At 34.0% G+C, this 16,382-nt stretch overlaps 1 protein-coding gene across 2 annotated transcripts in view; it reads left to right on the top strand.

Annotated features, from left to right (window-relative positions):
- The window catches only part of MANEA (mannosidase endo-alpha), a 68,547-nt gene extending 52,437 nt beyond the window's left edge, over window positions 1-16,110 (top strand). For both annotated transcript variants that reach the window (XM_074333311.2, XM_074333310.2), the window contains 2 exons: window positions 10,044-10,120; window positions 10,946-16,110. In XM_074333311.2, coding sequence (XP_074189412.1) covers window positions 10,044-10,120; window positions 10,946-11,603 — 735 coding nt within the window. In that variant the 3' untranslated portion in view covers window positions 11,604-16,110. The remainder of the gene's footprint in view (window positions 1-10,043; window positions 10,121-10,945) is intronic.
- Window positions 16,111-16,382: the final 272 nt, after the last annotated feature.

Below are 16,382 nucleotides of genomic sequence, written 5' to 3'. Positions count from 1 at the left end.
CCAGTTCAGGCCTTTACTCTCCCCCTTTTTATGTTTTGGTTGCCACAAATTATCCCTGTTGATGGTGGTGGAATGGCCTCCTTTAGTATTTCTTGTAGTACAGGTCATGTATTAGAAAATTCCCTCAGCTTCTGTATGTCTGGAAAGGTCTTTATTTCTCCCTCATATGTAAAGGATATCTTTACTGGATATATTATTGTTGGCTCATAGTGTCTCTCTTTCAATAGTTTGAATATTTGTTTCCACTCCCTCCAGGCTTGCACAGTCTCTGCTGAAAAATCTGATGATATTCTCATGGGCTTTCCGTTGTAGGTTACTGTATTCTTTCCCCTGGCTGCCTTGAGGATTCCTACTTGGTCGTTAATTTTTGACAGCTTCAATACAATGTGCCTTGGAGAAGACCTGATGGGGTTCAGGTAGTTAGGTGTTCTGTTTGCTTCTTGAATTCAAGGATCTAGTTCTTTCGACAAGTTTGGGAAGTTCTCGTTGACTTTGTTTGAATATACTCTCTGTTCCCTTCTCCCTTTCTTCTCCTTCTGGTATGCCCATTATTCTATTGTCGCTCTTTCTGATGGAGTCAGAAAGTCTTGTAGAGTTCTTTCATTTCTTTTAAGTCTCAAGTCTTTCTTCTTCCATCCATGTCATTTCCAGATTTCTATCTTCGATGTCATTGATTCTTTCCTCCATGTGGTCAGCTCTACTACCTAAGCTGGCTATTTCATTCTTAATTTCTTTTATTGAGTTCTTAATCTCCAGAAATTCTATTTGGTTCTTTTTTTAAAAATTTCAATCTCTTTGGTAAAATGTTCATGTTGTTATTTGATTGTGTTTCTGAGTTCATTAAACTACTTGTCTGTGTTTTCTTGCATCTCATTGAGTTTTTTAGGAACTGCAATCTTGGATTCTCTGTCATTTAAGTCACATTGTTTCATATCTTTCAGTTACTTTTCTGGAGACTTTTCATTTTCTTTCTGAGCTGGCTTGTTGCCTTGGTTATTCATGGCAATTAAGGATTTATTATTTCTCTTCCTAGACATCTACAGATGTGGGTTCTGCAACAGTTTGATAGGATGAGTTTTTTCGTTTTCCAATAGGTGTTGGTAGAATGTTTTATTTTCTCAGTGACTGCAGCCTTTTATTCTTTCTTACACTGTAGTGTTATTTTTTTCTCTGCATTATTCCGGCTTCTCACACAATGGGGGAATTCCCTGGAAGGTGGGCTTCTCCTCTTTGAACAGTTCACATGGGTCTTAGGGCGCCACCTCTGTGTGTGGATGCAGAGAGCTTCTGAATTTCCTAAGCTCTTCCTGCACCAGATTCAGAGCCCACGTGTTTCAGCAGTTCTGTTTACTCCTGCAGGGATCCTCCCCAGGTAGGTGAGGACAGGGGCGGGGTAGGTTGTGAGAGGTGGCCCAGAGCAATGGCGGTGACCACCTGCTTCCACAGCTCCCTCTTCTTTGCCAGAACTAGTTGTACTGCGAATCTGTGTCTGGGGACCACAGTTCTCAGAACTGGAAATATTGTGTTATTTTGATCTGACACTGTTACTGTTGTCGTTCTAGCACTGGGTAGATGGAGGTGGGGCGAGCTCTGGGAGGGTATAGAGGGGGTGGCTAGTCTCATTGCCTAAGGCTTCTGTTCTCTGCTCAGCAGTGTTGGCTTAAACCACCGTTTTCAGCCTTCTTCCCTCAGTCTTTGCTCCGAGGTCTTTGCCATGAGCATTCAGTTCAGCCGTGTGATATGCTGTCCCCTCAGCCCTATTGGCCATAAACAGAGTCCTAACAGTCTGAGTTCTTCCCTCTCCCACAGCTGTGGTAGTTCCAGGATGCAGCGAGCTCAGAGCACTGAGCTAGGTCTGCGTACTGTGCCCGTGTGGCCCTGTCTCTCTACTTCTCCCTTCTCTTCTCCCCTGCTCGTGCAGTTTGCCCACCTTTAGGTGATTTCAGTTGTGAGCCTCTGAGTCTTGCCTGTCTGCTGTGCAGGGAGTCCTTTGTGGAGTTATAGTTGTTCAATTTGTTGTAAATTCAAGGATAGATTTCCAGAGGCTCACATCACGCCACCATTTTTATGACTATAGACCAGGTCTTATACTAATTTTTGCTCCAAAAGACACTTGGAGGTGATTGTCTGGGTTGGTCTTATTTTCAGGGAAACACGGTAATAGGGTCTTGTTTTTTATGCTTCCAGCCACTCTGTCTTTTGATTGCTGAACCCATTTAGAGTAATTATTAATGTGTAAGGATTTACTATGCTATCTTTTTCTGTTTCTACCTACTTTGTAATTTGTTATTTTTCCTTGTGCTTTGTTTCCCCCCTGCTCTAGATTTTTGCATTGTGGTTAAAAGATATAAAACATCTTTTAGATAAACAATCCATTTTAAGCTAATAGCAACTTATCTTTGATCTCCTGTAAATGCTGTACCCTTGTGTCCTTCCCTTGTATATTATTGATATCACAGTATGCTTTTTTGTTGTGTATCATTAATTTATAGTAGCTATAGATATTTTTTCTACTCTTTTTCCTTTAAACTTTATATCATAGTTGAGTAGTTAACGCACCATCTTAATACAGTTTTCTATTTTTCACCTTTACCTGTGTTTTGTGTACTTTTCTATGTTTTCATGTGCCTGATTAGCCTATTTTCATTTCAGCTCAAATAACTCTTTTCAGCGTTTCTTGCAAGACCAGTCTAGTGGTGGTGATCTCCTTTAAATTTTGTCTGAAAAAGCCTTTACTTCTCTGCCTTGACTAAAGGATAAGTATATTGGATAAAATATTCTTGGATGGTCATTTTTGATTTTCCAACACTTTGAATGTGTCATTCCACTCTCCTCCCTGGCCTGTAGAGTTTCTGCTGAAAAATTGCTGATAGCCTGTGTAGGTTAATTTTTTTTTTTTTCTTTTTTAAACCGTGCTGGCTCTAAGATTCTTTATCACTGATTTGTGACAGTTATATCTTGGAGAAGGTCTTTTTTTATTGAGATGATCTATTAGCTTTGTAGACTTGTATGTCCATGTCATTCCTCAGGTTTAGGAAGTTCTTAGCCATTATTTCTTTAGACAGTCTCTCTGTCCCCTTCACCGTCTTTTCTTCAGGAATCTTGGTCATTCTGATAATGTCGTTTTTATGAATAACCATAGCTGACATAGCTTTCTTTGCTGTTTTTAAATCTGTGTTCCCTCTTCTGTGTTATTTCCAAATTCTTATTCTCCAAGTTATTACTTGTTCCATGTGGTCTGCCCTCTATTGCATTTTTTCTTTTTTAAATTATTATTAGTTTCAGGTGTACAATACAACATAGTGATTAGACATTTACACAACTCAAAAGATAACCCCAAACGTCTACTACGCATGTCACACCATACATAGCTACTACAATACCATTGACAGTATTCCCTATTCTGTACTTACATCCGTTACTGTTTATTTTTTTAATTATAGTTGACATTCAATATTTTATTAGTTTCAGGTATACACCATAGTGGTTAGGCATTTATATAATTTATGAAGTAATCCCCCTGATAAGTCTAGTACCCACTTAGCACTACACGTAGTTTTTATAGTATTATTGACTATAATTCCCATATTGTATTTCACATCCCTGTGACTATTTTGTAACTACAATTTGTACTTCCTAGTCCCTTCACTTTTCTCACCATCCCTCCATCCCCCCTCCCATCTAGCAACCATCAGTTTGTTCTCTGTGTCTATCAGTCCATTTCAGTTTTATTTTATTCTGTTTTTAGATTGCACATATAAGTGAGATGACATGGTATTTGTCTTTCTCAGTCTGACTTATTTCACTTAGCATAATACCCTCCATCTATTTTGTTGAAAATGGATGATTTCATTCTTTTTTATGTCTGTTGCATTCTTAATCTCATTCGTTAAATTTTCAGCTCCAGAATTTGGTTGGTTCTTTTTCACAATTATGTTTCTTTTTTATAATTTCATTCTTTTTGATAAAGAACTAATTTTGCTCATAATTTTTATTCCTGATTCCCACTAAATTGTCTTTCTGAGTTTCCTTATAATTTGTTGAGTTTCTTCAGAAGAGCTATTTTGAATTCTCTACTCGTTAGACTGCAGTATTCTGTACCTTGGAGCTCGATTGATGAAGAATATACTTTTCTTTTTGTGATGCCATAGTTCCTTGATATTTCATATTCCTTGTAGCTATGTGTTGTTGCTTTTACATTTGAAGTAGTAGATAACCTTCTTAAGTCTTTTTCTCATTTCCTTCAGCAGATGAGGTGTTATGTTCTCTTGTGTTGTTACTACCTGAGTTTTTCTCAGTGAAGGCATACCTGCTCCCTCTTTTGGGAAAATGTTTAGCTTTTATATTTTCTCCGGTTCTTAAAATTTACCAGGCTGGCTATTTTGGAAACCTCTCTTTATTTTTTTTAATTTTCAGTAAAGTAGCACAATACCCCAACTATGTGGTTCCTGAACATACTTTATGTCTAATGGAGCTTGCTCTTGCAATAGCGCTTGGCCCATGCAAGAAGCTCTGACATGGAGCAGAGGGAGCTGTGGGGTTAGCACTGAGTGCATTGTGGGTGCCTGCAGGCCCAGGATCGTCTCCCAGCACTGTAAAAGTACCTGTATACCCTTGTATTCTTCTTTCAATTGGAGTTAAAAAGAAAGTATCAGAGCTACTGAAAAATCTCACTGCCCTACCAATACTTACAGTATACTGTAGAAATGAATTTAACATTCCTTTTTTACTATTAAAAACATCCTTTATATAATATTTCTGAAATCTAGTTTTACTAAAAGTAGAGAATGATATTTTCACTAAGTTGTGACTTTAAAATTAATAATACTGATTAGTGTAAAATATGTTTTACTTTAATGGTTAATTGAAACAAAGGTATTTTATATTGTATTAGCATAGAAGTCCATACCTGCTTCCTAGAGATCAAACACTAAATTTAATATCAGTAAGTTTATTATATTGCCATAAAGATTTTTAATGGCTACTGGTAAATCAGTAAAATGAGTAATAAAAGGAAAATTCGTACATTATTTGTTTAACATATCTTTAACAAATACAGATACTGTCCTTAAATGACAATCCATACTACTAGTTAGAAGGGGCATATAAGATGGTTTTACTAGCCATAATTAGTTTTTGTTGATTTATATATAACTAACTTTTTTAGTTTAAAGAAATGGAATCTTTGAATATCATGGCAGAGTGAGACAACCTTTTTTGATCTCCCCCTCAGTCTGCAAGTACTCAGTCATCTGTAATCCAACAAAGGTAACTATGCTTGATACACTAGGACACCTAAGAGATGCACATATTAGTACACCTGAAGTCGGGTGTATAGGAACTTGTAGGGGAGGCAAAATGGGGGGAAGGGAGGTACAGTGCCCCCAGGTGCCAGGCAACTGTGGCTGAGCCCACAGCCACAGTGAACACAGAAGCAGTGGAAGAGCAACCCCCACACCACAGCCCAGTTGAAAGTAAGAGGGGCACCTGCAGCATTGGCACTGGACAATCCAGCTCCATCCCTAGTTGCATCTGTGTTTGCACCTTGGAAAGCCTAGTGGCAGTGAAGACATTTCCAGGGCCTCCTGGCAATAGCATAGTGATGCCAGGGTGCATAGAGAACCACGTTGCTGTGGGCGTGAACCCTTCTCCACCCCAGCTGGCTACATCCCTCTACCATGGTGGCGGTGCTTCTAGACCCAGCTGTCCCACACACAGCTGGGGTGCCCACCACTCTGGCTGTGACTCCCATGACCACGGTGGCACCACTCCCACTGCAGAGACTCTGATAGTAACAGCATCAGCAACCCCAGAGGCTCAGTTAGCACAGGTAAGAGAAGACAACATCTTGTGCCATAGCACCATCTGCCGTGTTTCCCCGAAAATAAGACCTAGCTGGACAGTCAGCTCTAATGCATCTTTTGGTGCAAAAATTAATAAGACCCGGTCTTATTTTACTATAAGACCGGGTCTTTAATATAGTATAATTAATATAACATAACAACACAATACCAGGTCTTATATTAATTTTTGCTCCAAAAGATACATTAGAGCTGACTGTCCAGCTAGGTCTTATTTTCAGGGAAACACGGTACTAGAAAACGAAAGACCTCTAATTATGAGCCTGCTGAATTGCTAAAATCAAAATGGTAGCCAAATAAGAAAGGTGTTCACTACTTCAAATGCCCCAGCAGAGGAACAACCAAGGTAACAAAAAATGTTAATTCTTCAGTAACTAATCTCAAAGGCATGCAAGTTTGTGATGTAAATGATAGAGCATTCAAAACAGCCACCATGAAGAACTCAATGAGGTATGAAAAATAGAGGGACAATCAGAAATACTGGAACTGAAGAACGCAATGAGATGAAAAATTTCTTTAAAAGCTTTGGAAATAGATAATAAAAAGACAGCCAAAACTATTAATGAAAGGAAGAGCACGTTCTTTGAAAAGGTAAACAGAATTGACAACCCTTTAGCTATACTCACTAAGGAAAAAAGAGAAGAGTCAAATAAAATCAGAAATGAAGGGGGAGGAGTTATAACGGATACCACAGAAATACAGACGGTCATAAAAGAACACTATGAAAGGCTATACACCACCAAACTGGACAACCTGGGAGAAATGGATAAATTCTTAGAATCATACAACCTTCCTAGACTGAATCATGAAGAAACAGAAAATCTGAATAGACCGATCACTAGCAAGGAAATTAAAACAGTAATAAAAAAATTCGCTAAAAACAGAAGTCTGGGATCAGATGGCTTCATTGGTGAATTCTACCAAACATTCAAAAGAGATTTAATGCTTACCCTTCTCAGACGCTTTCAAAAAATTGAAGCGGAGGGGAAGCTTCCTAACTCTTTCAGGAAGCCAGCATTACCCTGATTCTATAACCAGGCAAGGACAACACAATAAAAGTAAATTGCAGGCCCATATCTCTGATGAACATAGATGTAGAAATCCTCAACAAAATACTACAAATACAACAATACATTAAAAGGCTCTTAGACCATGCCAAGTGGGATTCATTCCAGAGATGCAAGGATGGTTCAATGTCTGCAAATTAATCAACCTGATACACCATAATAACATAATAAAGAATAAAAATCATATGATCCTCTCAGTAGATGCAGAAAAAGCATTTGACAAGATAATAACCATTTATGATAAAAAAAAAAAAAAGGACTACGGTGGATATGTAAGGAAAGTACTTCAGCATAATAAAGGCTATATATGACAAACCTACAGCTAACATCATACTCAGTGGTGAAAACTGAAAGCTTTTCCTCTAAAATCAGGAACAAGACAAGGATTTCCCCTCTTGCCACTTTTATTCAACATAGTACTATAATTCCTAGCCAGAACAATTAGGCAAGGAAAAGAAATAAAAGGATAAAAGGCATCCAGACTGCAAAGGAAGAAGTAAAACTGTCACTATATTTGTGGATGACATGATTTTATATATAGAAAACCTTAAGAACGTTACAGAAACACATATTAGAAATAGTAAATGAATACAGTAAAGTTGCAAGCTACAAAATCAATATACAAAAATCTGTTGCATTTTTATATATTAACAATGAAGTTATCAGAAAGAGAAACGAAGAAAATAGTCCCATTTACAGTTGCAACAAAAAGTATGAAATGCCTAGCACTAAACTTAACAAAGGAGGTAAAAGACCTATATACACTGAAAACTACAAGTCATTGTTGAAAGAAAGTGAATTCACAAAGAAATGGAAAGATATTTTTTGTATATTCATGGATTGGAAGAATTAACATTGCCCATATTACCTAAAGCAATTTACAGATTCAGTGCAATCCCTATCAAAATCCCAGTGGCATTTTTCACAGAAATAGAACAGAATACCCTGAGTTTTTAATTGAAACACAAACGACCCCCAATAGCCAAAGCAATCCTTAGAAAAAAGAACAAAGCCAGAGATATCATACTCGCTGATTTCTAAGTATACTACAAAGGTATAATATTCAAAACAGTATGGTATTGGCAGAAAAGCAGATACAAAAATCAATGGAAAAGAGTTCGGAGTCAAGAAATAAACCCACACATGTAAGGCCAACTAATTTACAACAAAGGAGCCAAGAATATATAACAAGGAGCCAAAAAAAAGAAAAGCCTGTTCAATAAGTTGCTGGGAAACCTGGACAACCATATGCAAAGGAATGAAACTAGACCACCATACACAGAAATTATCTTAAAATGGATTAAAGACTTGAATGTAAGGCCTGAAACAAACAAACAGAACAAAATGAAGAAAAATAGGCACTAAACTTAATGGACATTAGTCTTAGTGGCGTTTTTGTGAATTTGACTCCAAAGGCAAGGGAAACAAAAACATGAAAAGGACTACATCAAACTGAAAGCTTTTTCACTGTAAAGGAAACAGTCAACAAAACAAAGTCACCCATCTGAATAGGAGAAGATATTTGCAAATGATATGTCCAATAAGGGGTTAATATCCAAAGTATATAAAGAACTCATACACCTCAACCACAACAACAAAAAGAAACAATTAAAAAATGGGCAGAAGATCTGATTAGACATTTTTCCAAGAAAGATCTATAGATGGCCAACAGGCACATGAAAAGATCTTCAACTTCACAAATTATTAGTGAACTACAATGAGATGTCTCCTAATGTGTTAGAATGGCTAATACTATCAGAAATACAAGAAACAAATGTTAGAGCTGATGTAGAGGAAAGGAACCCTCGTACACGGTTGGTGAAATATAAATTGGGACAGCCATTGTGGCAAATAGTGTGAGGTTCTTAAAAAATGAGTAGCACTACCATATGATCCAGTAATTCTTCCTCCAAAGATTTTGAAAACATTCAAAAAAATATTGTACCCACCCTTATGTTCATTGCAGCATTATTTACGGTAACCAGGGCATGGAAATAACGTAAGTGTCTATCGACAGATGAATGGATAAGAATGTGGTATATATGTACAATGGAATGCTACTGAGCCATAAAAAAGATGAAATATTGCCATTTATGACAGCATGGATGGATCTTGAGGGTATGACGATAAGTGAAATAAGTCAGATGGAAAAGGACAAAGAACACAGGATTTCACTCATGTGGACTATAAACAAAAACGTAACAAATGAACAAACAAAACAAACTCATAGACAAATATTCGTAGTTACTGGTGGGGAAGGGGGGTGAGAGCAGGGCAAAATCAGTTAAAGGGGTCAAATGTATGGTGATGATTGGAAACTAGACTTTTGGTGGTGAGCACGCAGCAAATGTTGAATTATGTTGTACACCTGAACTTTTGATAATGTTATTAAGCAACGTTACCTCAATTTTAAAAAATGGAGTTTTTTGTTCACAATATTTTTTTTAAAAGTGTTTTTGGTTATTGCTTTGTAGTATTACAGTATCAATAATAGCAAACGTTCTGAAAATTAATGTCTATTATAGTACTAGTGGATATTAATAGTACAAATTAACCATACATTTGGTAAAATGCTATTTTAATTATATAGAAGAATTTGTCATTTGCTGTTGGCTCCATTTAAGTGTAAACTTAATGATCACACCTGAGAATCGGATTTTTCTAGACCACTTTTTGTTTTTGGCCTTGATTTAAAAAGATATGTCTGAATATAGAATATGTCCCTATTCTTTATAAGGAGTAAACATACAGGAAGAAGTATTGCACACTGGTTGAATATTTGAGCTCTGAATTCAGATTGCCCATATTGCCTCCAGCTGGCTCGGTGTGACAAGTTACTGCAACTATGTTAACTTTGCCTCATTTAGAAAATTAAGATAGTAATAATAGCTACCTTATAGAATTGTGAGAATTTAACTGAGGTAAAATGTATAAAATATTTAGAAAGCTTCTTAATAACTGTTATTACTATTAGAATTCTTCAGTAACTTCTATGTTCAATAAGTATTCGTTTTAAATTAACATTAGTAAATCATAGGATTAATTTAAAATATGGGATATACTTTTATCTTTATATCACAGATAATTTTTTCTCTAATCAGTATTTTTGTTTTAGGTCACTTTTCACATCGAACCATATAAAAATCGAGATGATCAAAACATGTACAAAAATGTGAAATATATTATAGACAAGTGAGTTTCTTCTGTGTTTACAATTACTGGTTTGTGATCCAATGATAATTATTGTTATAAGAAAAGTACATTTGAATTATATTTGAGAGATTTAAAGGATTTGTAGTCTGACATTAAAATTAATTTAAACTAACTTTTAATGAATATTACAATCATTTTGAAGAACGTTTCTGAAGTTCCTTACAGTTCACTTTCTGTATGAATAGTTAAAAATTACTCTTTATATGTTTATTAGGCTAGTTATGATTTCTGTCATAGTGACATTTTCAATGCATATTCTTTAAATCTTATGAGTATAGAGTTTTGGCTTTTTAAAAGAAGGTTCAGATTATGAAATGTGAACTGCTTTTATAGCAATGGACCTACATCTAATATTTTCATTTATATTAATCTGATTACTGGGAACTTATTAATATAGATTTATTTTGTTCAAGGATCTTACTGATAATAGTCTGTGTTAGATACCATCCTCTTACGAAGAAAGTTGTCAGCAACAGTGGGCCATTTATCACTGATACAAAAAAGTAATTTATATATTCATGTAGAAAATGGGCTATTCATGATGTTAGTCAACATTTGTAAACCTCAATATATGGTAATTAATTTCGTGTTCAGTAATACCTTAATGTATCCAGTATTTCATTTCCCAATGTATAAAATTAAAAATGCACTTTTAATAATTACACTTATATAACTGACTCCCCAAAGGTGAACAATGTGCTTAAACCGTACTGATTAGCTTCATTTTCAGTACATAAGCAATTACTGTCTATGGCAAATGAGTTGTGAATATTCATTGCACTTTTACCTATGTTTGTATTCTAGATATGGAAATCATCCAGCCTTTTACAGGTACAAGACTCAGACCGGCAATGCTCTTCCTATGTTTTATGTCTATGATTCCTATATTACAAAGCCTGAACAATGGGCCAATCTGTTAACTATCTCAGGGTCTCGGAGCATTCGCAATTCTCCTTACGATGGATTGTTTATTGCACTTCTAGTAGAAGACAAACATAAATATGATATCCTTCAAAGTGGCTTTGATGGAATTTACACATATTTTGCCACAAATGGCTTTACTTATGGCTCATCATATGAGAACTGGGCTAAGCTAAAATTATTTTGTGATCACTTCAAACTAATATTTATCCCAAGTGTGGGCCCAGGATACATAGACACCAGCATCCGCCCATGGAACACTCAGAACACTCGGAACCGTGTCAATGGGAAGTACTACGAAACCGCTCTGAGTGCTGCACTCCAAGCCCACCCCAGTGTAATTTCTATCACCTCCTTTAATGAGTGGCATGAAGGAACTCAAATTGAAAAAGCTGTTCCCAAAAGGACCAGTAATACAGTGTACCTGGATTACCGGCCTCATAAACCAAGTCTTTATCTAGAGCTAACTCGCAAGTGGTCTGAAAAATACAGTAAGGAAAGAGCAACTTACGCATTAGATCACCAGCTGCCTGTTTCTTAATGCATTGATTAAAGTTTAATAATTACAGAAATCACCTAATTTCAACCAATGCCTTTTGTTTTTAGTTATGGAAAGAAAACTGTCAAAATCAGTATGCATTGTTACTATTATCTTTAGTAAAAATAATTTGTACTTTTTTTAAAGGTAGTAATGTTCTCATTGCCACCCTTCACAATGCTGCACTGAGAAAATACTTGAGAGAAAATTGTGCAAAAAACATTCCCTGTGTCATTTGCTAAATTTCTGACTGAAATTGAAATCCTGCTTTCATGGCAATTTAATTTTTTATTTCACAATAGATAAATGCTTGTTACATAAAGTAGTTAGAACACAGTTGAGTTCTACTTGTATTCTGGGCCCAAAGAAAAAGGATTGTATGTATATTTGGTATATCTGTTGAAGAAAAAAGACCTAAAAGATAGTTTCAATGATTCAATCAATGTTATTGTTTGTATCAGTGTTTAGATTCTGGATAACTCGCTAGTAATAATTCTTAAAATTTAAAATCATAGACCTTAAATCTTACTGTGAACCCTATTGTGTGTAGGAAGTCCTGCTTTCTGCAGCTCGATACCTATCATTTGTAGATTTTTGATTACCTATAGCATGCTAGGTGTTTTGCATGTCTAATGTTTCTGCTTTACAATGTCGAATTCCAGATTTTAGAAGCTATAGAAAGTTATTTTATAAAAGTTAACGATTGCTTCTCAATTATTAAGAAACCTTAGTTGTTTCACAATTATGAAGGTATAATATCCACACTGTTAACCATTTTTAGAGTCAGTGTTTAACTTCTTATTCTATTATTCATGTTTTTCAATTTACTGTTAATCAGAGACCACCTGTTAGATAAGAAAAAAGTTGATACTATTTTTGGATTGTCTTAATATTTTAAGCTATTTTTTAACGAAAAGTAATAGAGAACATTTGCTTCACTTTTTTTAGATTTTAGGGACATGGAAATGAAAATTCCTTTATATGTTGTTTATTCCTAAAGTTTGACATTTGCTTAAGTTTAATACTTAATGATACAAATAATATTTCATTTAAAAGACAGTAATTTTAAATTGTATATAATGGTATTCTAATAAAAACATACTTTATGTTTCCTATCAGGTTAAATATTTGTGATCAATTGTTTGTCATATTGTGACAAATTAATCACCTGTATGCTAAAAATGAATCTCTACTTTAAAACTAGAGAAAGGATAGACTTTATTATTATAGTTAGCTAGAATTATAGTAAAAAATATATGCTCTTACATGAATATTACTTCTTAGATATTTATTAAAGAAAGCAATAGGGTAATATTAAACAATAATGCATATAAATCTTCAGAATATAAAGACATTCTTACAGAAACTAGCAGTGGGATTTATCATAAAATAGCTCATCAGACGATGAAATTTATTTCTAAGCAGTAGTTTTGAAGTAAAATACTATTTTTGAAAAGGGGCATGATTAATGTTAAACTTATTTATAAGTGAAGAATTTACCATTTCTCAGAGAATGATCAGGCCACGGGAAATCACTACAATAGTAATAATCTACTTTCTGCAGGAAATTACTAGAATAAAATCACTATACTGATATAACTAAACATCTTCATAGGAACACTCACACAGATATAACCTGTGGATTTTGTCTTATATCCATTTAGCCACTATCTTAAGGATAAACTCCATATCATACCTTATAATATTTTGTATGTACTATGTCTTATTAAAGTTTAGTTAGAGACCTACCTACTACAGAGGAATTTTTGTCATTGCTTATGTTGTATATTTGAACCCACCGTGACAGAAAATTAATTTTATGAAATAGCTCTAAGATGAAGGGAAAGTGTACAAAGACACGGCGAGCAAATCCTGAACCTGGATACCGCCGCTTTCTATCTTGCTCCTATTGTAGACATACATAATCTACTACAGCACAGTTTACCGCTGACCTTTGTTGTGGTTCCCAACATATTACCCAAACTAGCCAGTAGCAATCAGTCAGATTTCAAAGTAAAATACAAGATTCTGTCTTCATTGCAGAAAGTTATCAAGGGAAGAATGTTCTGAATCTGATCACATAACTGTTTACTAATTTATAATTATATGACTATCATGTTTCTTTTCTCCTGTTTTAAAAAACATTTATTAGAAGGAATTATCTCTAATAGTTTTGTTATTCGTAGAGAGGAATGCTTTCAAAATCTTCCTCAGATATTCATTACAGCTGCCTTATGACTTGTAACACAAGTCATAGTGACCACAATAAGAGCAAAGAATTGATCATTATGACCACAATAAAAGCAAAGAATTGATTTTCTAATTTTAAAAACTATAGGTTTGAATTCAGTAAGCTAAAATAACTGTTAAAAGAGAAAGTGTAATATATATGCAATGCGTGAATCATAATGAATTCTTTTACAGTTCAATCAGTCCATCTGTTTTGCCTGAAGAAACCAAATCTTTCCTTCACTGCTCCTAAGGACTAATATTGTCAAAAACTGCTGTTATTAATGTTTATATCAGTTGTATATTAACTTATTTCCATTTTAAGGGTATGTAACTAAAAGATGACTATTTTGTTATACGGAGTAGCTAACTTTAATAAAAGCATTCATGAAATATATTGTGTCTTAGATATAAAAATCTACATTCTATTTATGAAATGTTTTATTTAATTTCTGATCAATAGATGAAAAGTAGTATTCAGTCACACTCTGTATATTTTCTGTTTGAGATATGCAGCATTAACAAAGGAAGTATCTTTAACTGTACATAGTTTTAAAATCTGAATTTGTTATACACACACACACGAATACAGTTGTTTTTCTTTTTTAATTTGAGAGATGTTTTGTTATTCTTTTATTCTTTGGGCCTAATCAGATATTCGCTCTGACATCATTTAGGAAGTTGATCTTCCCCTTAAACAGCAAAGGTAACAAGCAACTTGAAAACCTACTAAGTTCAGAACCTTATGCTTTTTCAAACTGATGTGTTACTCATTTTAAACAAGATGACTGCTCTTAAACTCTATAGTGCCTACAGAAATAGTCCTTGAAATTCTATATATAAAATCTGAATTTAGTCAGGACTCTCCTGTCCCATAGTACAGAAGCCGTATACTTTATTTATGACCAGCAAAATTTCAGTTATTTTTACAAATTTATACAATTTCAAAATAAAAAAATTGACCTAACCACAAGCAAAAGCATCTTTTGGCTCAGATAGTCCTTTTCTAAAAACTATTCCAAATTAAATTTTATACTAGCATTATTATAATCCCCATAATGGTTAAATGTTATTGCATGCTTAATGTAAGGTTATATTTTTGAGAATTCAGATACTACTTTGGCTTAATTACAGAGGTTCATTCTTAGTCAAATCCAAAAAAAATCTAGTCATAGTGCTGTTATTTTCCAGTTATTAATAAAAGGAGAAGCATTTTTCAATGTGATTAGCTTTGTTGTTGTTATATAGTTACTGTTTAATTTATGATAAGTTGAGACCTATTAAGCAAATAGTCATATATATAAAATTTACTAATGTCAAGTCATAGTGGCACTTTTTCTATTGGATGTTCTAGAATTCATTTCAAAGTATCTTAGATACTGAATTTCAAGTTTCTCAATTTATATAAAAAATATAAATTTAAACATAAAGATAAAAAGCCTTTTGGAATCTACCCCATTTAAATAACTATTTCATGACAAAACTGTGTACCATGGTGATACAATTCTACATAGAGTTCAACTTGTGGTATGTGATTGTATCATCCTTTTTTGGTTTTGACTTTTTGAAACAATTGTTAAAAATCTGAACAAAGATCATTATAAACAACTCAAAGTGACGAAACATTAGCTACTCAATCACGTTTAAAATAATTACGGCTATGCATAAAAGTATTTATGAGTCACTTTTACAAACGACATTATCAAACCACTATATCACCATGTTAATTCGATAATTGTGTCTAATGTAATGTGGACTTTACCCTGATCTTGAAAATATCAAATGCAAAAGAGAAAAATATTTAGAAGAAATTCAATTGTAATACATGGAGTAACTAGAAATCTGTGAACAGTCACCTAAGAGTAGCATGGCACAACTTGTTATTGTTTGTATATATTAAATGTATATTAATTGAATACTGCTGTTCTGTATATCATTTTTTAATTACTCAGACTTATATTAGTTACATGGCAGACTATTAATATTAAAGACCATTAATAGACCATTAATATTAAAATAGAGCAATCTAATCTCTGACTACATGTAAAATGTCAACTGCAAATCTGGTTGCTATATTCTTGAAAATTTGCTATGTTGCTATATTTAATTATAGTGCATTCTTGAAAATTATGCTCTTTTTAGATAATTTTTTAAGAAAAATATTTAGTGACAATGATATGAACAGTAGCCAAGCTCATATTCTGTTTTATTTTTCCTCATAAGAGTATTAAATGTTTGTAGCTAAAAATTTAATCCTCAAATAAAATATTCTGATAATGCACATTATTTCCTCATTTCATTTTTTCGAGTCTGTCCTTAAATAGAGTTTAGGTAATGTTTCCTCTTATTATAATGTGTATTGTGACTTTGCAAAAAGGATTTGAAGTATTTTTCTACAAAAAATAATTACAAAATTAATATATAATGAAGTATGGAATTTTAAAAAGAATGTGCATACAGCAGTAGCACAGCACGTATGGTTGACGACACATTTAGTACGGAGCTCTGAGTAGCTAATGCAAGATACTATGTTGTTATTGCCAGAAAAGCAGC

The sequence above is a fragment of the Rhinolophus sinicus genome, chromosome 2, assembly GCF_057876585.1.
Source record: "Rhinolophus sinicus isolate RSI-liver-muscle chromosome 2, RSI-T2T, whole genome shotgun sequence".
Lineage (NCBI taxonomy): Eukaryota > Metazoa > Chordata > Mammalia > Chiroptera > Rhinolophidae > Rhinolophus > Rhinolophus sinicus.
This window is presented reverse-complemented; position numbering and strand designations above follow the sequence as displayed.